The 21,669-nt window shown below is 52.4% G+C and overlaps 1 protein-coding gene across 16 annotated transcripts in view; it reads right to left on the minus strand.

Annotated features, from left to right (window-relative positions):
* Positions 1 to 212: 212 nt before the first annotated feature.
* The window catches only part of DYSF (dysferlin), a 228,349-nt gene continuing 206,892 nt past the window's right edge, over positions 213 to 21,669 (minus strand). For all 16 annotated transcript variants that reach the window (XM_047781803.1, XM_047781796.1, XM_047781799.1 and 13 more), the window contains 9 exons: positions 20,875 to 21,014; positions 19,579 to 19,667; positions 19,262 to 19,357; positions 18,717 to 18,858; positions 14,540 to 14,639; positions 8,207 to 8,385; positions 6,318 to 6,427; positions 4,768 to 4,915; positions 213 to 491 (listed from right to left, as the gene is read on the minus strand). In XM_047781803.1, the coding sequence (XP_047637759.1) occupies positions 453 to 491; positions 4,768 to 4,915; positions 6,318 to 6,427; positions 8,207 to 8,385; positions 14,540 to 14,639; positions 18,717 to 18,858; positions 19,262 to 19,357; positions 19,579 to 19,667; positions 20,875 to 21,014 (1,043 nt within the window). In that variant the 3' untranslated portion in view covers positions 213 to 452. The remainder of the gene's footprint in view (positions 492 to 4,767; positions 4,916 to 6,317; positions 6,428 to 8,206; positions 8,386 to 14,539; positions 14,640 to 18,716; positions 18,859 to 19,261; positions 19,358 to 19,578; positions 19,668 to 20,874; positions 21,015 to 21,669) is intronic.

Below are 21,669 nucleotides of genomic sequence, written 5' to 3' on the forward strand. Positions count from 1 at the left end.
GGGTGGGGGAGAGGTCATCCTGGAGCAGGACCTGCTGGGTCTCCAAGCAGGTCAGATACCAAGCCTCAAAGCCCACCCCCACCAGTCTTGTCAAAAGATACACAGGTCCACCGGGAACAGCGGGCCAGAGCCAGCACGTGGCACCCCCACCCAGACTCATCTTCCCAGTCACCCCTGTTCAAGGACCTCAGAGATGCACACCCCAGGGCCGCTTGGAGGTTCAAACTGTTTTATACTGAAATACATATGGGCTGATCCCAAAAAGGCTTGGGTTGAGGGAGAGAGAAATGATGAAAGCAGGATGATCCCTGGGTCCGATGTCACCAACACTTGGAGCACGTGCCAGTCCATCTGTCTGTCTGTCCACCCTGGCAGGACCATCAGGTCTGGACTTCTGGAGGAACTCAGCTGAACTGGGCAGAAGAGGCAGCCAGTCCCGGGCCTGAGAGTCCTCAGCTGAACGGCTTCACCAGCTTCATGGCGGCATAGTTCTGGGGGGAGGCAGAAGGCAGGGACAGGTGGTGACAGCTGCGGGGAAGACGGAGCCGGGAAAGGAGGCTTGTCTACTAGACCACCTGCCTGCATCTCACCCTCCCCACTCCCTCCCCAGGCCACACTTGGCTCGGCCCCCCCACCCTTCCAGCTCTCTCGCCATCACAGGAACCCGTACCCCTCTGAAATGCTGCTTGCATCCTCTCCCCTGGGGGCTGCAGCAGCCGAATTGCTCTGTCCTCTGCCCCATCAATCCACGGCCCACTCCCAGGTTCCAATCATCTGCCAGGAGGACTCTGCCCCCTCCTCCATCAGACAGGTGACCTGAAGGCACCACTATGATGCTCCCCCCGTCCCCCACGGGAGAACCCAGGGCTCCTCAACCACCAAGCTCCTGTCCAAAAAGCAGAGAAAGTGGGGGGTGGGGTGTACGGGGATGGCCCACAAGGCAGGCCAGCACTGGAGACGGGTCACCCCTGATTAAGCCCTGGCTGCCGCAGGACTGACAGGAATCTCCTCTCCCAACTCCTCCCCCCACCCCCCCAAAACCATGAAAACACATACAACACAACACAGGGCTCCTAATTGGGACAGTATGTTCCCCAGCGCCGCCCGGGAAAGCCAACTCTGGAAACAAAGCCGCCGCGCCTTCCCCGCCAGATCGCCTCCCGCCTCCCCATGCTGGCCCTGCTCCCGGCTGCCTCTGGGGGAGAGCTGGGAGGAATCAGACAGGCTGCCCTCCTTGTCCCCCTCCCAGGGGAATTTCCAAGAGGGTGGGAGATGAGGCCAATGGGGGGGAAGCAGCCCCGGCCTCAGGCCACCGAGGCCTCTGTCCCCAAGAGCCAGGTGAGGGGCCAGGGTGTGGGGCCTGCCAGGCGATTGGGCAACCTGGCAGCAGGAAAATGGGATGTGCCCGCCTTGCAGCAAAGGTCTGAGAGCAAAATGAATCTGTGGCCTCAGATCAGGCTGCCTGGTTAGCCCCAGACCCCTCACCCAGGCTCTGACCCCCACCGGACAGCCCTGGGAGAGAGAAGGCAGGGCTGGTATCTGAAAGAGGACGGGGAGTTCCCACTGTGGCACCAGGGAAATGAATCTGACTAGGAACCATGAGGTTGTGGGTTTGATCCCTGGCCTTGCTCAGTGGGTTAAGGATCCAGCGTTGCTGTGAGCTGTGGTGTAGGTCGAAGATGAAGCTTGGATCTGGTATTGCTGTGGCTGTGGTATAGGCTGGTGGCTGTAGCTCCGATTGGACCCCTAGCCTGGGAACCTCCATATGCCACGGGGGCAGCCCTAAAACCAAAAAAAGAAAAAAAGAAAGAGGACAATTTCCAGAAGATCTCAAAGGAGAAGGATGCTGCTGTTGGGAACCCAGAAGACAGGAAAGGGCTTCTGACCAAGGCCTGCCCACAGGACCTGGGGCTAAGGCGGCCTCAGGGACAAGAAAGGATCACAGGCTGAAGTAACTGGAAATCCTCCCTCTGTCTCCCTACCGGGCAGCACCGCCTCCTTCCCTAGGTCCCTAAAGGCCCGGTTTGTGCCCAGTTGCCTTGCAGGGTGGGGCCGGGGCAGGGCCAGGTGTGCCAAAGGTGGCAGTGATGCTACTTTGGGCCTGCCCCTGCCCTCCCCTAGGCGCTTCAGGAGGAGGCTGGCTTGATGTGCAGCCCCCCAGAGAAGGCCAAAGGGCTCCCCTCCCCACTGTGCCGGTCACAGCGGGTTAGTGCTGACCTAGCCCAGCCCCTTGTCATGCTGAGGGAGGGCCTGGCCAAGGTCACACAGAAAGTCACCAGCAGAAACAGGAACCCAGCCGGTAGCTCTGGACTCCACATGACGCTCTGTTCCGTATCACGATGCTCCCAACTTCCAAAGTTCCCAAGGAGACTCTCCTTATGCCCCGGGGCTGGCCTAGGACTCTGCATTTCTTACCAGCTCCCTGAAGCTGCTCCCCAGATCACCTCCCAAAGAGCAAGGGTCTACACCAACTCCCCTTTGCCCAAACTCCCCAACCTGAGCCTCGCGATGGAGCATTAAAGTGGATGCTGTGCTCCTCCTCGTCCACCGGCCTCCCTGTATCTCCTTATGGACCAGTAACTCCCAGAGCGCAAGCCTCGTCACCCTCTCCCTCACCCACACAACACACACTGCGCACTGATAAAGCCTTCACCTGAACCGAGTGGCGGCTGCGTGTCGTCAAAATGAGAGAACAAGAGCCTGAGGACAGGCTCTCTCATGGCCCTTCCTGGACTCCGCCACTAGGGTCCCCTGGGGAGGAGACACAGAAGACGTGGAGGCGGCGTCCTGGGCCTTACCCGGGAGCCCAGGTCCTGACCCCGGAGCCCAGGCCAAGGCCAACGCAGCTACGCTCCAGGCACCACACCTGCCTGAGCCCTTCCAAGGCCCAGGAGCTAATCTTCTATTTGTAATTTGTCTTCCTTTGCTTCAAACCCAGAGAGCTTCCACCCCACAACCCAACCTAGACTTCACTCAGGCTGACTGGCCCATGGCCGTGACTCTTCTTCCTGAGCTTCAGAACAGTCTCAGCCCAGAGCTCCAGGCCACACAGCCAGCTTAGGGGGCCTGGCCCTCAGCCTGGCTCACAGCCAGCCCAACTCCAGACCCTCCTTGGTCATTTAGGGCCAAAGGGTAGCCGGGCCTGGACATCTAAACTGGAACATCCCCTCTGCTGCTCCCGCGGTTTGTGACATTAGAGCCTGAAGGGAACGGCCCACAGTTTTAACGCTCCTCCTTGTGGGAGGCACACTCTGCTGGCACGAAGCCTCACCAGCTACAGTGGAGAGAGCTCTTGGGCCCCGCCACTCACAGAGCAAAGAGCTCACAGGGGAGGGACTCCCAGAGCACACTGCCCACTGTGGGGACCATGTGCGTGGCCTGCGGCCTATTGCTGACCGGGACCGTGGCTGGAACCCCTGACACGGAGCCGTGCACACACTGCCCGGCAGCCCTGAGCTGGTCCCTCCCCTCTCTGGGGGTCTGTTTCTTTCCATTCAAATCAGGGTGACATGGCCTCGATCACACTATTCTCTCTCTGTTTATACCGCTTCGAAATTTTCATATTCAAAAATTTTTTAATTTAAATATTAAAAATCAGGTCTCAGCCTGAAAATACTGTGATTCCCTTCAAGGGCTGAGGTTCTAGAGACACTGGGGGGCTTCTTGGGGGACTGGCAAAGCCCAGGCAGGGAAGAGAGCCCTGGATCCTCTTCCCTTGGGAGGGGCTCACGGAGCTGGGTGCTGCAGCCCCCATGCGTGTGGTCCAGCTCTTCTTTTTGCTTTTTAGGCCTGCATATGGAGGTTGCCAGGTAGGGGTCGAATCAGAGCTATAGCTGCCAGCCTATACCACAGCCACAGCAATGCAGGATCTGAGCTGCATCTGCAACCTCACAGCAAAGCAGGATCCTTGACCCACGGATCCAGGGATCAAACCTGCATCCTCATGGATACTAGTCAGGTTCTTAGCCCACTAAGCCAAAACGGGAGCTCCCCTGGCTGCTCTTGACCAAGCATCGGCTGGCTTCTTAGGTGAAACGGGCCCCAGCGTTCGCTGTACCCGTGAGAAGCTCCTGGCCCACACCTTTCCCTGCAGGAGGCACACACACTCCATCAAGATCCTCAGGTGGACACTGAGACCCTCTCCAGCCCCAGGTCCTCCCTTCCTCTGGACCTCAGCAGGTGCCACGCTCACAAGCAGAGGGGCTTCCTTCTCTGCTCTGCCATCCACACCTTCCTTTCCTTCCCCGCCCCAGCTCCACATCCTCCTTCAAGAAGGTTCCTCTGGGGAAGTTCCCATGGGGCACAGCAGGTTAAGGATCTCACATTGCCGCAGCTGTGGCGCAGGTTGCAACTGCAGTGTGGGTTCAATCACTGGCCTGGGAATTTCTACATATGCCATGGGTGCGGCAAAAAAAAGAAGGTTCCTCCACCCACACCCGTCCAAGGGGCCTCGTCTTCTGCCAGCCCTTTGATCACATATTTGAAGGGGCTTGCTGACGATGCTGTGTCTGGCCATGGAGGGCAAGAACGCAGATGCCCTCACTGGACTAAGTGCTCCCCGAGCCCTACCGCCTGGGGACTCCCCAGAGCAGGGTCTGTGTCTCCCTCCTCCGAGCATGGACTCTCCAAGGACAGAGGCTCCCCATGAGGACAGTGACAGACTCCCCTGAGCCCAGGAGCTGCCGAAGGTCAAGAGCGGTGCCTCCCACGTCAGACCAGGGGCTCCTCTGAGACAGGGCCTGTGCCTCCCCACTCAGGCCTGCTTACCGGGAAGGCGTAGACGAAGATGCCCAGGAACAGCAGGAGGATGAAGAGAATGATGAAGAGGATGATGGCGCACCGGAAACGCCTCCACAGGATGAACTTCATTGTCTTGTACGGGGAGGTGAACCAGAGGAAGGAGGTGTCGGGGCGCCTGCAAGTGAGATCCCCGGTCAGCAGGGCACCCCGCAAGGGCTGCTTCCTCTGAACCCTGCTCCCGAATCACCCTGGCTCTCCCCAGCCAGCCTCCCAGGCCCCTGTCCCCAAACCCAGCCCATTGCCCCCGCATTGCCTCCTCCTCCCAACCTTTGCTACAGCATGAGCTCCACCGATGCTGCCCGCCTCCTCTCGGTGTCCTTAAGCTCTGCACAGCTTCAGGGATCCAGCCCTCAGCCACTCTGTCCAGGTCCCCTTCCCTGCCACTCTCCCCTTCCTGACCCAGGACTTAATCACAGACTTGAGATCTGGGAGCTGGGCAGAGCCACGAGGGGTGCCACATTAGGCAAGCTACGGCCCACTGAGTCCCAGGTAAGCCAAGCCACCTCCCTAGATGCACATGGCTGGTCCACGGTCAGGGAAGGATGGCAGGAAGTGAACCCAGAAAACTGACTATTCACAGCTGAGAACCTCAAAGCCTTTCCCTAGGTCAGCCTCACAATTCAAACAGCAAGCAGGATGCTGTGTGTCATAATGGACATTTCTTTGCACCTGCCTGCCTGCCTGCCTGCCTGCTGCTGGGTCTCCTGGGTCTCTCTTCTTTCCACCTAGATCCCAGCATCCTTGTGTAGGTACAGTTCTCAGTGCTCGGCCAGCCTGTGGCGCTCAGGATAACACTGACTGACATAAAGTGGGCTGTCTGTGCTAAGTCTGACTTGAGCTGAGCAGGCGTGAGGAGGGACCCTGCCCCAACCGGCACCCCCACCAAACAGCCATCTTTCAGGCCCCAGTAACTGCCTTTAAGGCTTCCGTATCCACTGGATTGCTCCACATCCCTTAGGGCCCTGCAAGGTGGGGGAAGGCAAGAACTAGCCGCCCCCCATCCCCATTTTACAGATGGGAAAATTGAAGCTTCAAGGCTTTTTGAAAGCCACACTGACACCCTGGGAGAGCCATGGCAGGCGGCTCGGTCAGAGGAAAGACCTTGATCAGGCACCGGAGCCAATCAGACCAGGTGCGAGTATTTCAGCTTCACTACTCTTCCTTGGAATAAGCTTATTTAACTTTGCTGAAATTGTTTCCTCCTCGGTAAAGTGGGGGTGCTAATAATAATTGAGAAGGTTCCATAACACAACAGATACATGCCACACGACAGCACGCTTGGCTGACAACCAACAGTGCCTGCTTCTGGAATTAGCCGAGGAGCCCAGTGTGCCCTGGAATAATGTCTGTCGCCTGCCTTCCAATAATGTCTGTCATGTACCCTCAGATGAGCCGCATCCCTCTCTGGGCCACGTGTACCTTGGGACCTCTGCCTGGCTATGCCGTGGGTGCCCTCTGTGCTGTGGCTACGCCTCCCAGCTCCCTTGGACATCAGGGGTCAGGAGCCAAGCACTAACCTTGGGTCCTCGAGCTTGGGGTTCATGTTGGGCTCATCCCGGCCCTGGCCGGCCGGCCGCTCCTCATGCTCACTCTCTGAGACAATCTCCAAGGTCATTTCCAGCTTACCCTGCAGGGACAAGGGGGACCTGGTCAGGGGCACAAAGGCTCTGCCCCATGGCTTGGTCAAATGTAAGGACCATTTGGTGACTATTTTTTAAAAAGACACAGGAGGAGTTCCCATTGTGGCTCAGCAGTAACAAAACCAATTAGTATCCATGAGGACTCAGGTTTGACCCCTGGCCTCACTCAGTGGGTTAAGGATCCTGCATTGCTGCGGGCTCAGACCCCACACTGCTGTGGCTGTAGCTCCGATTTGACCCCTAGCCTTGGAACTTACATATGCTACAAGTGTGCCCCTAAAAAGACAAAAAAATAAAAGACACGGGGCAATCTGATCATAAAAGTATCTGCACCTTGAGGAACATTTAGAAACTATAGAAATGTATGAAGGAGACTGTCACCCATACTTCTGCTACGTAGAGACAAGCACTCAATAGTTTAGGCATCAGAGCTATTTTTCATAGCAAGTACATGAAATGTCACACTGTGTGTTTTTAGTTCTATAACTTGTTTCTCTTAGGAATATATTCTATAACTATATACTCAAAGTTTGCTTTTAATGCTGCAAAACATTCTAGGCACCATCATTTATTCAGTAAACTAGTTATTTTGTTCATTCAGGTTGTTTCCAGCTCTTTGTTGTTATAAATTATGTTGCAACAAACATCCCCCAAAATTAAATTTTTTAAAATTTTATCTGGTTATTTCTTTCGGAGAGATTTTAGAACTGGGATGACAAGCTTCAAGGGCATAAGCATTGCTAAACCTCTGGCATTGTATTACCAAATTGTTTCCCCAGACAGTAAAAGCAGGTAAAAGTCTGCCCAGGAGAAGTACATGAGTAGGGCGTCTCTCTGCATCCTCACCAGCAACGAGCATTTCTATCTTTAAAAAACTCTAATTTAATACATTTAAGATATTTTTACATTTTAAAATATCCCTTTAAGTACTAGACAGAATGAGTCTTTTTAAAATACTTAACAGCCCTTTGTACTTCTTGGTGTATTATCTACACATGTCCTTTGCTCATTCTTCTTTGGCAGTGTATTTCTTATTAATTGTTAATTCGTTACACAGCGTGGACATTTTATTTCGAGGGCCGCTTTAGGGGTTGGCTGACTGTCTGAAGTTTCTAAGTACAGCTGACCCTTGAATAACATGGGTTTTAACTGTCCAGGTCCACTGATACCTAGGTTTTTTCAATAACTATACAGCTGGCCCTTATTCACAGGTTTCAAAGCCACAGATTCAACCAAGCATGGAGGGCCGACTATGGGACTTGAGCATCCGTGGATTTTGGTATCCACAGAAACTCCTGGGCCCACTTCCCCTGAAGGTACTAAGAGAGGACAGTAAACTGTCATTTACTTCCTCTGCAGAGGAAGGACAATTCTCCACAGTCCCAGCCACATCCCTGGGCAGACCTCTGGCCAGGGAGAGTAGTACAAGGATGGTCCTTTTAGGGTCCTGCTCCAATGAGAGCAGCAGGAGCCTGTTCTCCACAGGAAGCCCAGCCAGAGGGGAACCCATGGACACAGATCACTGTAACTCCAAGAAGCAGAATATAAATTAAACAGGATTCAAGGAGACTAGGGCATCTTTTGATTTAAATAGGCTTCCCTGGGATGCGCGCCTCAGGGAGATGAAAGCTGGGAACTGGCGGAGAAGAGGGGCAGGGTCTTAAAAACAGAGGGAAGGCCGGAGAGGAGAGCAGCATGTCTTTTCCCAGTGGTTTCTACAGAGGAGTCACTCGCATGTCTCTACCAACCGGTCGGAGCAGACTTACCGCCACTATCTTCTTCTCACCCTCGTCTGCCACACAGGGCCACCAGCCCTTCACTGTTTTCTGTTCAAAAAGGGACACAAACCGCTCTGGGTGGAAAGTGTCATCCAGCTGGTCCAAGGAGCACTTCTCGGCTGTCTTGGCAGGCTTGGGCATGCGGTTGAGGTCGAGCTGCAAAGAGCCTGTGGCAGAGGAGGGCATTTTAGCTCAGGCTTTGTCAGTCACTGCCAGTCTAGGGCCACCGTAAGGCTGAACAGGTTCAACCTCCTCAGCTTCCATCCATGGGCTTAGCCCTGTGGCTCAAACTCCAGTTCCCCATCCACTGCCTCTCACTCTGTCTGTACAGCTTCCCATCCATCTAGTCATGTGCCCATATGCCCGCTAGTCTGCCTTATGGATTCCCCCTTAACAGAGCCTCCCACCTGCTCAACTACTCTTACTATGTATAAATCGATTTGTTCACCTATTATCTACATCCATCATATTTTTAACTATTTTCATTACACTAAAATATACATGCATCTGTTCATTGCCACATTATGTACAATAGCCAAGACATGGAAGCAACCTAAATGTCCATTGACAGAGGACTGGATAAAGAAGATGTGATACATATATACAATGGAATATTATTCAGCCATAAAAAAGAATGAACTAATGCCACTTGCAGCAACATGGATGGACCTAGAAATTATCATACTAAGTGAGGTAAGTCAAAGACAAACATTATATGATATCACTTATATGTGAAATCTAAAAAAAAAAAAAAAGATACAAATGAACTTATTTCCAAAACAGAAAGAGACTCACAGACATAGAAAACAAACTTATGGCTACCAAAGGGGAAAGGGACGTAGCGGGGGGGATAAACTAAGAAGTTGGAATTAACATATAGACAATATTATATGTAAAATGGATAACCAACAAGGACACTATATAGCACAGAGAACCATAATGAATATTTTGTAATAACCTATAAGGGAAAAGAATCTGTAAAAGAATACACACACACACACACACATGCACACGCAATGTATAATTGAATCACTGTGCTATACACCTGAAACTGACATGATATTGTAATTAAATTATACATCAATTTTAAAAAATAAATTAATTTTTAAAGGTAAAATTTGTTGTTTTAACCATTTTCAAATGTATACTTCAGTGGCATTAATTACAGTCACAACATTGTGCAAACATCACCACTATTTCCAAAACCTTTTCATCCTCCAAACAGCAACTCTGTATCCGTGAAGTAATAACTCCCCATCCCGCTCTCCTCTCAGCCCCTGCTAACCTCTAATCTGCTTTCTGTCTCCATGAAAAAAGCCTATTCTAGATAGTTCATATAAGTAGGATCATACAGTATTTGTCCTTTAGTATCTGGCTTATTTCCCTTGGCATAATTAGTTTTCCAGATTCATCTATGTTGTAGCATGTTTCAGTAATGCCATTCCTTTTCATGACTGAATAATATTCCACAGTATGTATATACCACATTTTGTTTAGCTATTCGTCTGCTGACAGACATTTGGGCTGTTTCCACCTTTTGACTACTGTGAATAATGATGCTATGAACACTGATGTGTGGGTCTTTGTCTTAGTTTTCATTCTTTGGGTCCCTAACTAGGAGTAAAATGGCTAGGCCATATGTTTAGCTTTTTGAGGGACTGCCAAGCTGTTGTTCCAGAATGCACCATTTTTTACATTCATACCAGAGGTGTATGAGGGTTCCAATTTCTCCATGTCCTCTCCAACACTAGTTATTTTCCTTTTTGTTTGTTTGTTTTCGCTTTTTTATAGGTATAAGTATTATCTCCTTGTGGTTCATCCACCAATTTTTTCATCTGCCTACCTAATTATCCAATCAGCTCTCTTTCTCTATGGCTTCATCTACTCATTCATTTTACTCATCTTCTCCCAGAATAGTTCCATCTATTAGGTTGAGCCAAATGAAAGTGCTGGTATTCAACTATCTTTGATGTATACAAACAGCAATTTCATGTGGTTTCACCTAATCCAATTCCAACACCATGATGAAGTCAATGGGATTGGAACATAAGTTACTGAAGGAATTAAGCAAGAGAGATAAATCCAAAAGGTATTTTCTGAGGCCAAATTAAAGATATTCTTGAATAGTATGCAACGAGATTAGATTTTTGTTGTTGTTGTTGTTACTCAAGTATCCACTGATTGGACCTATTTTTCTAGTTTTCTTTTTTTCCACGCAACTATTTACACTCTTCCATGCATCTACTTACACCCATCTCTACCTACCTTTTCTTTTCTGGCCCATGCCACTGCAGAGACAACACAGGATCCTTAACCTGCTGTACCACAGCGGGAACTCCTATGCCCACCATGTGTTGAGCACTGCATCTACCCATTAATCAGGTTATTATTCCATCCAGCGTCTGTTCAACTCCATATCACCATTCAGCTACCTATTCACTCATCTACACATCTCTCCATCCCGCAACTATAGATGAATTTCTAGGTATATTTCTATATATATTATATAAATGAAATTTCCCATTTTAAATATGGTCCCTACATAATATTAAGTAAAAATCAGTATATGAAAGCATATATACACATGCACCCATAATTATCCCAGGACGATCTACATAAAGACTTCCCTAAAGCCTGTAAGGAAATATAGGATGACTTCTCGGCAGCAAAATTACAGATCTTAACGATGACTTTCAAAATAAAAGTAATAAATATTCAAAAGAAGTAAAATATGTAATTAGAAAATGCATTATGAAGGAGAAAAAGAATTCTCTTAATACTATATTGTATATTTGAAAGTTGCTAAAAGAGTAGATCTCTTCGCAAGAGAAAACAATTTCAACTGTGACTTACTGTGGTGATCATTTCACAATAGAGACAAATATCAAATTTTTTAAAAAAAGAAATCTTATGGAGTTAAGAAGCAGCAGTTTTAGGAGTTCCTATTGTGGTTGAGCAGGTTAAGAACCCAACTAGTATCCATGAGGATGTGGGTTCGATCCCTGGCCTTGTTCAGTGGGTTGAGGATCCAGGTTGCCGGAAGCTGGGGTATAGATCGCAGACGCAGCTTGGATCCTGTGTGGCTCTGGCTGAGGCGTAGGCCGGCAGCTACAGCTCCGATTCAACCCCTAGCCTGGGAACCTCCACATGCAGCAGATGCGGCCCTAAAATTAAATAAATAAATAAAGTAGTAGTTTTAGTAGTTTTATTTATTTATTGTCTTTTTGCCATTTCTTGGGCCGCTCCCACAGCATATGGAGGTTCCCAGGCTAGGGGTCGAATCGGAGCTGTAGCCGCCAGCCTGCGCCAGAGCCACAGCAACGCGGGATCCGAGCCGAGTCTGCCACCTACACCACAGCTCACGGCAACACCGGATCCCTAACCCACTGACCGAGGCCAGGGATCGAACCTGCAACCTCATGTTCTTAGTCATGTTCTTAGTTAACCACTGTGCCACAACGGGAACTCCCAGTAGTTTTATTTTTATTTTTAAACACAAAAGATGAACCTGTATAATTTCATTTTGGACACTTTTCTCATTTAATAAAATGAAGTTTTTTGTTTGTCTCTTTAAAATTAAATTTCTGAAGCCTCTTTCCATAAAGACAAGATTGATAGATTGATGCTAAAAAAATTTAAGTCTGTAAGTGAAAAAGTGTCCATAAAAATTAAAAAGTAATTGAAAATGTCGAAATTACTTGTGATGTGTCCTTACTATATAAAAAGCTCAGAAAATCAACAATAAAGAGGACCATCTCAAAACCATGAAAAAAACCATCAATAATATGGATAATAAATATATTTTTAAAGTTCAATCTTCAAGTAATGAAGAAATACAAAGAAAGATAAAAATGATATAACATTGGCAATTTAAAAAAATAACACCGGTAGCAAAAATTTAGGGGAAATGATCTCCTTAGACCAACAGGGCACAGGTGGGAATGTGTAAATGTAGAGAGCAACTGAATGTTTCAAAAACCACTAAGTGTACTCTAAGAGTTTGGGAAAGAAACTCACAAAGGAACCAAAGTTACCTGCCTAGTGTGTCAATCACACAGGGAATTCTGGAATGAGCTGAGTACACACCTGGGGAGGATTAGTGAGGCAGGCCACGGCCATCACTGCAACAGGACATTGGTCAGGACATTAAGTGTGATGATACAGATATAAATACAGATCTGTAACTCCTGACAGAAAGAATGTTCTTAAAATGTAAAGTTTTCCTGGAGTTCCCATTGCAGCTCAGTGCATTAAGAACCCAACATAGTGTCCAGAGGATGCTGGTTTGATCCCTGGCATCATTCAGTGGGTTTAGAATCCAGCATTGCTGCAAGCTGTAACTTAGGTTGCAGATGCAGCTCGGATCTGGTGTTGCTGTGGCTGTGGCATAGGTCAGCAGCTACAGCTCTGAGTCAACCCCTAGTCCGGGAACTTCTATATGCCACAGGTGCAGCTGTAAAAAGAGGAAAAAGAAAATATATATATATATATGTGTGTGTGTATATATATATTTTTTTCCAAAAACTCAAGATCTAAAACAGTATGTATAATATAAATCCATTTTGCTATCTATATGCCATGTATATGTGTGTGTGTGTATGTACACAATACACATATAACATATACATGTTTGCTTGTATAAGAAATAATACACGCCTGGAGTTCCCGTCGTGGAAACAAATCTGACTAGAAACCATGAGGACTCAGGTTTGATCCCTGGCCTTGCTCAGTGGGTTAAATAAGGATCCAGTGTTGCCGGGAGCTGTGATGTAGGTTGAAGACGCAGCTGGGATCCTGAGTTGCTACGGCTGGGGCATAGGCCAGCGGCTGCAGCTCTGATTTGACCCCTAGCCTGGCCACCTCCATATGCCATGGGTGCGGCCCTAAAAAGACCAAAAAAAAAAAAAGGAAGAAAAATACACGCCAACGTATTAGTGGAGGTTATCTCCAGGTAGTGAGATTATGATAAAATAGGAAGGAGAAGACTTGTTTATCTCTAGTTTCTAATTTTTCTATAGGAAATGTGTATTCCAAAATAACAAGTAAAATAAAAGAACTCCAACTTGGTGCTACAATTCTGACACCCTGAATCTTTGACAACAAGCCGTGAAGCAGCTCCCAGCGCAGGGGACCAGGCTGAGGTCGGGGTGGGGTGGAGAGCAGTCTGGAGGCCACACAGCCCTCCTCCCCATTCTTGCAGGGGCTGCTCCGCAGAACGTCCTCTGCAGGGGCCTAAGGGCTCAGCAAATTCTGCCATCAAGGGCCACCCAAGGAGGGCTCCAGGGATTCGCCCAAGCCCATCCTGCGCCCGGGTGGCAGAGCAGAACTAGAACCCAGGACTTGTGACTTCCTGGGTTGCCTTTCTCACGGTTCACTATTTTCTTACCGAGGTAAAATTCACGTAGCAAAATGCACCATTTTAACCATTTTTTCAAGTGCACAACTCAGGGGCCCTTAGTGTATTCCCAGAGTTGTACGACCACCAGCACGCTCTCATTCCAGAATATTTGCAACACCCCCAAAAGAAACACCATTCCTATCCACGGTTGATTCCCTAGTCCCCACTGACCACCTTCTATCTCTGTTCATTCCGTGTAATCATATGATATCTGTCCTTTCATGTCTGGCTTCTTCCACTTGACATGTTTTCAGGGTTCACCCTTGGTGGAGCATGAGCCAGTATTTCATGTCTTTCTGTGGCTGAATAACCTCCCATTGCATGGGGCAATGTTTTCCCAGTTCACCCTTAACAGCTGTGATGGGGCTGCCAGTCCCAGTCCAGCCACGGTCCCCACATCTCACCCCTGTGAGAGCACCTTTCCACCTCATCCTGCCACCAGTGCTCCCTGTTCCCCAGTCAGGGTTTCAGCACCAGAGTCCCATCTGGGGCTGGGGGATGACCCAGGGTTTGCTCGTGTGCTCAGTCACTGGGGCATCAGGGTGAGGGTGGCTTAAGCCCCTCACTGGCCAAGCTGTCTGGACTGAGGTGGTAGAGATCCTGTCAAGTGAGAGGCCAGCCAGCCAGTGACAGCCCACTGGTGCCTGCACTGCCTCCACCCTGTGCCCCCCACCACCACCCTGAGTCTTACCATCCAACACCGCAAAGCGTTCACCACCTCTATCTACTGACAGGCCACCCTGCTGGCCACTCTGATCACCCTGGACTACTCTGGGTCACAGACCTCACTCAGCACCAGGGACCTTGAGACCCCAGATCTTCCTGCCAGCCTTCCCAAAAGGCCCAAGAACGGTATGTGCACGCAGCAGGGGTTCTGGGGCAGCCCCGAGTGGAGAGTGGTACAAACCGGAAATGGTGCTCACCCAGAAAGTCATCAAAGGAGAACTTGTCGTTGTCCCAAATCTGGAAGACTACTCGCGCGGGGATCTTGCTCTCAGTCTTGTCCAGCCTCCAGAAAGCATCCTGGCCCAGAGGAGGAGCAGAGGAAGAAGCAGAATGAGAGAGAGGCAGTGGTCCCTTCCAGCCTGGAAGGCTGCCTGGAAGAGGCAGTGGAGGTGGACATCCCTTAGAGATTTGCCAGGGCCAGGTCCTGGCAGGAAGATTGCTGAGACACCAAAGGGCAGTGTCCAAGGGCCCAGGAGCGTACCATGTGGCTCACTGCACATAAGGTAGGGCCTTTAATCTTCGCGATTTCAAGAGTTGAAGCTCTCATTCCCATTTTACACAAACAAAGGCTTAGAGATGTTAAGAATTTGCTCGAGGTCTGGCAGCTAATAAAAACATTAATCTTGCACTTCTTAGGCACCAGCCCTTTTCCATTCTGAAATCATTTATCCTTCCAACAACCTGTGAGGGAGATACTACCCTTACAGCTGAGGAGACCAGAGCAGCAATTGAGCCAAGTCACCCAGCTGGGAAGTGGCAAAAAGCTGGATTCCTACCCAGGCAGTCAGGTTCTGGAGTCCTGCTGTCACCTCTTAATCCTGCTCTGCCCATGTGATCTAGGGGACAGAGTGAGCTAGCAGGGAATCTGAGGATCCCCCAACACACTGCTGCAAGAGGCTGGCGCAGGGGGCAGTGTTCCCAAACCCCCCCTCCCTTCACCTCCAAGAGCCTGCCACCAAGGGCAGATCAAAGCCCCAGCTGCTGGGAAGTACACGCCTGCTGCTTGCTATTCCCTCCCCTCCTCCCTCAGGCCAGTCTGCCTGGAAGAGCGCCCTCTGGGGCTTCTCTCCACGGAGTAGCTAAGAGGTGGGGGCTAGGCACCTGAGGCCTGAACCCGCCCCGGGTGCAACCCTGCTCAACCCAAAGGACAGTCCCTGGGGCTTTCTCACCCACACCTGTCCTCTGCCCTCTGGCTGTGGCTTTACCTAGGTGGGTGGCAAGGAGAGTAACGGTTCTGACCCTCCTGCAGATGGAGGGTGCCAGGTCACAGCAGGGGCCTGGGCCCGGTCTCAGGGACAGACCCCATGGGAATCAGGAGCACGGTGGACCACACAGGGCTTGTCTGGCCCCAGGTGCCCTGTGCACACAGCCTTGCTGCCCAGCCAGGGCTGTGCCTGCTGTGTGGCCACGCCAGATCATGCAGGCCCCACGGGGCTCCCGCACCGAAGGCTGTGGCCAGTGCCCCCTGAGGAATGATCACCTTGCAAGGCAGCCAGCTGCAGCCTGGGCTGCTACCCAAGATGGTGAAGGGGCTCCAGTTCCCACCTGGCCCCTCGCCCCCAGCCTCCATCTGGTGCCTCCCCCTTTTTCGGGCCCCAGCCCTCCTGCAGGTGCCTCCCTCCTCTGGCGGGGGCTTTTATGGCCAGCTCCGCAGGCCCGCCTGCACAGGCGGCCAGCATCCTCCGAGGCTCTGGCCGGCCCAGTTTATGGGCTCAGTAATGAGCCAGAGGTTCAAACAGCCCCTGGTGGGAGCAGCTGGGCTGGGGCTCCAGCCTGGGGAATGCCCCCCCACCTCCAGGTCCCAGGCACTCATTATGCTCCCGGTCTGGGCCCTTTTACTAGCTGTTTATTTGCAGGGTGGGTGCCTGACGCGCAGGCCGGCCCCGGTGGGTGTGCTGGGCTCCAGGTGGGGAGCCGGGCCCGGGCAAACAGCGGTGGTTCAAAGCAGCCGGATGAAAGGAGACCTTGTACTTTACGACAGTCTCGTCTGGTTAATGGGGTCCCTGGAGGGCCTGCCTGCCAGAGGCCCTGAACCCCTCGGCAGAGGGCTGGCTCTGACGCAGGACCGGGGAGCCCACAGGCCGTGCAGTGCCCCGACGCTAACCCACCCACCCCAGACTCCGTCCCTTAGCCCAGACCCAGCTAATGGGCGCTGCACTGTGGGCACAGCTCCCCCACTGCCCAGGGTCCTTTCTCCCGGAGGGACTCGCTGGCCCAGTCTCAGATCAAGCCAGGTCCTCCTTCACTTTTCTGGTGGACTTTAGAACCCCTGACTGTTCTCAGTGCCCCCTCTGACCTCTCGCCCCCCACTTCCAGCCACCCTCTCCAGAGCCTGACACCACGTGGGTGGAATTCTCAGAAGTTCCCTCCACCTCCCGGCTCCCCATGTGCCTCTCCCTGAGCCCTCGACTCCTCTTCCTCCTCCCCACCCAGCATCCTCCATGCCCTCCTCAATCTCCCGAGCCCAGAGCCCAGCCCAGGCTTGAGAGCCATCCAGCCAACGGGGCCCTTCCTTCAGCCCCTGTCTTCCCCTGGAACACCCCCTCTCTCCATCCTGGTGTGTCTGTGAGCAAAGATGAAACCCCGTTGTTCCCAGAACAGAGCCACCTCAAATTCCTTATCGGCAACCCCAGCTGGGCCCTCAGAACCGCCAGGTACCACCAATTCGTGCTCTCCCCTTCCCCTCTCCCCCTTTTTCTCCCTCACTTAGCCTATTAGCTACTTCCTGCCTTTTTCATTTGTCAGAATCACCTACTACCAAGCCGGGAGTTTCTCTCTTTTCCTACTCTGTAGAAAAAAAAACAGAAGCCTCTGCTTCCTGCAACTCCTTGCTCACCTCTCCAGCTGTCGCCAGGGAGAAGTGGTCCCGCCTCCCACGTGAGTAGGCCTCTGGGCCTCTCTCAGCCTCAGTTCCCCACCTGCGCCTGGCCCCTGGCAGGGCTCTCTGAGCCTGGGAGGTGGCCTGCGGGAGGCCCCATCTGCCCTTTCCACCGGCTCTGTCCACCGCAAGGACAGGCGCTGTTTGTGGGACTTGGAGCTCTCCCCAGCAAATGCTGCATCTGCTTTGCTCTGGAAACGTCTTGTGATGGGCAAAGGGCTGGGTGAAGGCAAAGAAGATTAAACCTACAAATAGGCTAGGCTTCCCTGACTGCACAGCACCAGAGCGGTTGCTAAACGCTGCAGGCACTCGAGCAATCCCTGGGTGAAAGAATTTGTTTAACCTTGTTTAACCTTATTTTCTTTTGTTCGCTGCTTGCAGGACGTTCCGTGCCACACCCTGGTTTTTCTAAAGTGCAGGAGATCCTGTGTGTTGGGTTGGGAAGGGGTCGTGAGGGAAAAGATGTAATGAAGAGAATTAAGAGAAGAAAGCAGCTGATGGACAAGATATGTCTCCCCCCTTTAAGCCATGCACCCAGTCAGGACAGAGAGAGGGGTCCTAGAAGCCTTGTGGCTTGAAACCCTGCACCAACTCCAGAAGAAAATGGGACCAGCAGGACCTAAACCCCAGGAAGGTATTCACCCTATTGAGCAGGACGGCACTTCCAGGTGGAACAGATTCTAGTGGGATGTGGGGGTTAAAAGTTCCAACAGAGGGGCCTCCACCTCCAGTTAGCCAACTGCCCACAGCACCCTCCTCGCTGTGCTCCGGAGACTGCTCCCTAAGGACAGGCTCAAGACCACCGTCTGCCTAAGGACCTGCTTATTTCAGGAGGAAAGAGGTCAGGGCTGAGCTAAGGCCTAAAACTAGGAGATGCTGAGCGACAAAGAGCTGGGGTCTCTGGAGCCGCCTCTCCCCCTGGCGGATGCACCAGGCCTCCCCAGGCCTGAGAGAGGCAGGCCCGGAAGGGCAGAGTCACTCCCAGTGACTATCCAGCCTGGACAGTGGCCACAAAGGTAAGGAAAGGAGGTAGCAGCAGGGACTTGGTTAGGCAATGCCCCATCCCATAGCCAACCCTGCCTGAGGCCAGCTCAGCCCTCTGGCACTGCTCTTCCCACTGCTCTTCGATGACCATACTGGGTTCCTCTCCCCACTCCAACCCCACAGCCCTTCCTGTTGCTCAGTGTGTTAGGATGGGGACTTAGCTACATACGACGGCTGTTGCACTGGGGTAGAGGTGGTTGTGGGATGGCACCAATGCTCACGATGGCAATGGTGACAGAAGAAGGAGAAGGGGGGTGGCATCATGGTGGTGGTGGTGACATTGGCAGTGAGGGGACAATGGTACTGGTTGCCATGCAGCGATGGCCGTGGTGATTCCAACACCAGTGGGGCTGCAGTGAGAGTATGACAAGGGCAAGGCTGCCACGGGCGGTGTGAGCACGCTATTTGACATCCCAGGGACTAGCACCCCTGGGGGCAGGAATGACACTCACCTTCTTGGAGACGGTGCAGACTTGCTCAGCTGGCAGGTAGTCGAAAGGGAAAACGAACCTCCAGTTAAAGTTGCCTTCGCCTCCCAGGGACCGATAATGCACATCTGTCTTCTGCTTGTGTTCTTCAAAGCCCACCATCCAGCTAGACATACACACATTAGAGGACACGGCTCATTCAGGTTTCCAACACAATAGGTATCCTTGACTTCAGCAAACAAGGAATTAAGATCAATGAACTTGGTACACGATAAAGGAAAAATAATTCCCAAGAAATCACCAGGAGGTAGCAAATGTGCCAGAAATTTCATCCTTTTTTGACCTCCCCAAAACTGGCAGGTTCAACCCAAAGGTTAATGCGGAAGGAGAAACCTGGTGGGAACACAGCTCCCCAAAAGCAGAGACCACTCCCATGAGACCCTCCTTCCTTTCTCGTTCTCCCCCTTCCCTGTGCCAGAGCTCCCCCTTTCCCAACCGAGCACTACCCCAGAGGGAACAGGGGTGACGCCAAGAAGCTGGGACAGTTGGGGAGGAGAATGACTTCCTACCCTTTCACGTAAATGTCGCTCATCTTCTCCCCGGTGATGCTGAGGTCATCCAGAATCACATCCTTGGTGTTCCAGATAATACAACGCAGGAAAAACCTGCAGAGAAGACAACTCAAATCCACATGGATTTCCCACCAGAGGGTGAGCAGTCCTTGCCCGAGAAGCCAAGAAATCAGCTTCCACAGACTCTGATGCCTACCTGGCTGGACACTTGGCCAGAGCCACACAAAAGCCTGGACCAAGAGCCACCTCCTGGACCCAATCCGCAGCAACCATCCCGCCACCCCTCTCAGCCCTGAGCCCGGGCTGGGGCTCACCTCCTGGCTCTCCGTGGGGTGATGTTGAAGGGAGGTCCCGGCCGCCCCAGGGCCTTTGGAAACAGGTCGATCCACATCTGCAGCTTCCCCTGGGGAGACACCACCCCGCGATCTCAGCAGCATTTTCATTCAACCCACGTCTCCTGACCACCTGCTCTGTGCTGGATAGTTGGGCACAGGACAGAGGAAACCCAGGTCCTGCCATGGAGAGCCTCACCACCCTGCAAGGGAGGTGCCCTTGACGGGACTGCAGGGCCAACCGCAGGGGTGAGCCCACAGTCAGGGGGCTCAGGGGTCAGGGGTCAGGGCAGCTTCCCGGGGAAGGTGATGTTTGCTGGGTCTCAGTCTGCCAGGTGGAAAGGGGGAGAGGAACACTGCGGCTTAGAAAGTGGTGCATGCAGTCAGGAAGGGTCAGAGACCATGGTTTAGTCCTAAGGGGCCCAAAGAGTTCCACACCACAAAGCCACTCTACCTGCCACCCCTCAGCTCCCTCCCTTTCTGTTATTTCTGTCCCCAAGGAGCAGGACTGACATCATTTCTTCTGGTTCACATGGCTAGAGAATGAAAGAGCTGACATTTCAACACTCGTGGGTCACTCTGGCGACCTGGTGGCCACGCCACCAGGGGGGAGGAGAGCCCAGTTCCCAACAGCAGAGAGAATGTTCTCTGCATTGTCACAAAGGCACCACGTGGCTGGAAACTTTCCCTGGCGCCTCGGCCCCGTCTCTTTCCCTGGAACCTTTTCTCTCCTCCTTCTCCTCCTCCCAACCCTGGCCCCGAGCTCACCCGCTCCAGGAAGCCTCCTGCCTCAGCCCGGGGCGCACTGTCCGTCTGCTCGCCCTCCCTCTGCCTGGGGGCGGATTCTCCTGGCCCTCCTACTGACTACTCTGTCCTAGGGTGCTGGTCACCCTGCCTGAACTGCCCACTGCAGCCCAGCACAGGGCCAGCCGTCTGGGATGTCACTGACAATGGGAGGGAAGACACCCTGAGGCCAGGCTCAAACGGGCGAGGCTTCCGAATGACTCCTGGGCAGCCAGAGGTTCAGCCTACACAGGCACGGAGAAAAAGACTCATGCCCCAGGGCCGAGGGCTGCAGATGGCTGGGGGAGGCCAGGCCCAGGAGGTCCCCTGGTAAGCCAGCAGTGGTAACCGCACAGACTGTGGAGAAACACTGCAAGAAGGGATCAGCCAAATCCTGAGGTCCCCATGGGCGCCTCTTGGGATATTCATGCTGTCCTTGAAGGGGAAAGGGGAGCCAAGGGTCGGGGCTCTGGGGCCCAAAGGTGGAAGTCCTACCTGCTCGATGTCCGGCTGCAGGGGGCTATAGAGGGGGCGGGACTCCACGTGTTCAGGGACCAGGCCCTGCTGCTGGAGGACATACAAGGCCAGACGCTCCTCTGCTGGGCCCAGGTGTGGGTTTGGGACCCTGCCAGCCTCTGCCCCAGAGAGAAGATAAAAAAGTTGCCAGTGCTAGGAGTTCCCAATGTGGCGCAGCAGAAACAAATCCGACAAGTAACCATGAGGTTGTGGGTTCGATCCCTGGCCTCACTCAGTGGATTAAGGATCCAGCACTGCTGTGAGCCGTGGTGTAGGTCAAAGACACGCCTCAGATCCTGCGTTGCTGTGGCTATGGCTGTGGTATAGGCCGGCAGCTGTAGCTCCAGATTCGACCCTGGACTGGGAACCTCCACATGCCGCTGGTGTGACCCTAAAAAACAAAAGCAAACAACAACAAAAAAAAGTTGCCAGGGCTGAGTGAGCAAGAGATGACAGGGCTGCCCTGGGGGTCTGGGGAAGCCACTAACTCTGCAGCCTCACCCCTAGCCAACACCCTTCTTCCAGCACTCACGTCTCACTCTCCATAGGGGGAAGCTCTCTGTCCACAGGCTCAGGCTTAAAATCCGGATGCCCCATTGCCATCACTTCTACCCCCCTCTTCTATAAGCTCTTCTGCCTTTTTTCCACCCGTACAAATTCGCCCCGCCCACCAAAGCCCACCACTTCCAGGAAGCCTTTCCTGACTGCTCTCAGCTTTGAGCCTCTGAGCCTCTGAAACTTCTCCCAGATCGGGCATCTAAGCGCTCTCAGTAC

This window comes from Phacochoerus africanus, chromosome 5 (assembly GCF_016906955.1).
Source record: "Phacochoerus africanus isolate WHEZ1 chromosome 5, ROS_Pafr_v1, whole genome shotgun sequence".
Classification (NCBI taxonomy): Eukaryota; Metazoa; Chordata; class Mammalia; order Artiodactyla; family Suidae; genus Phacochoerus; species Phacochoerus africanus.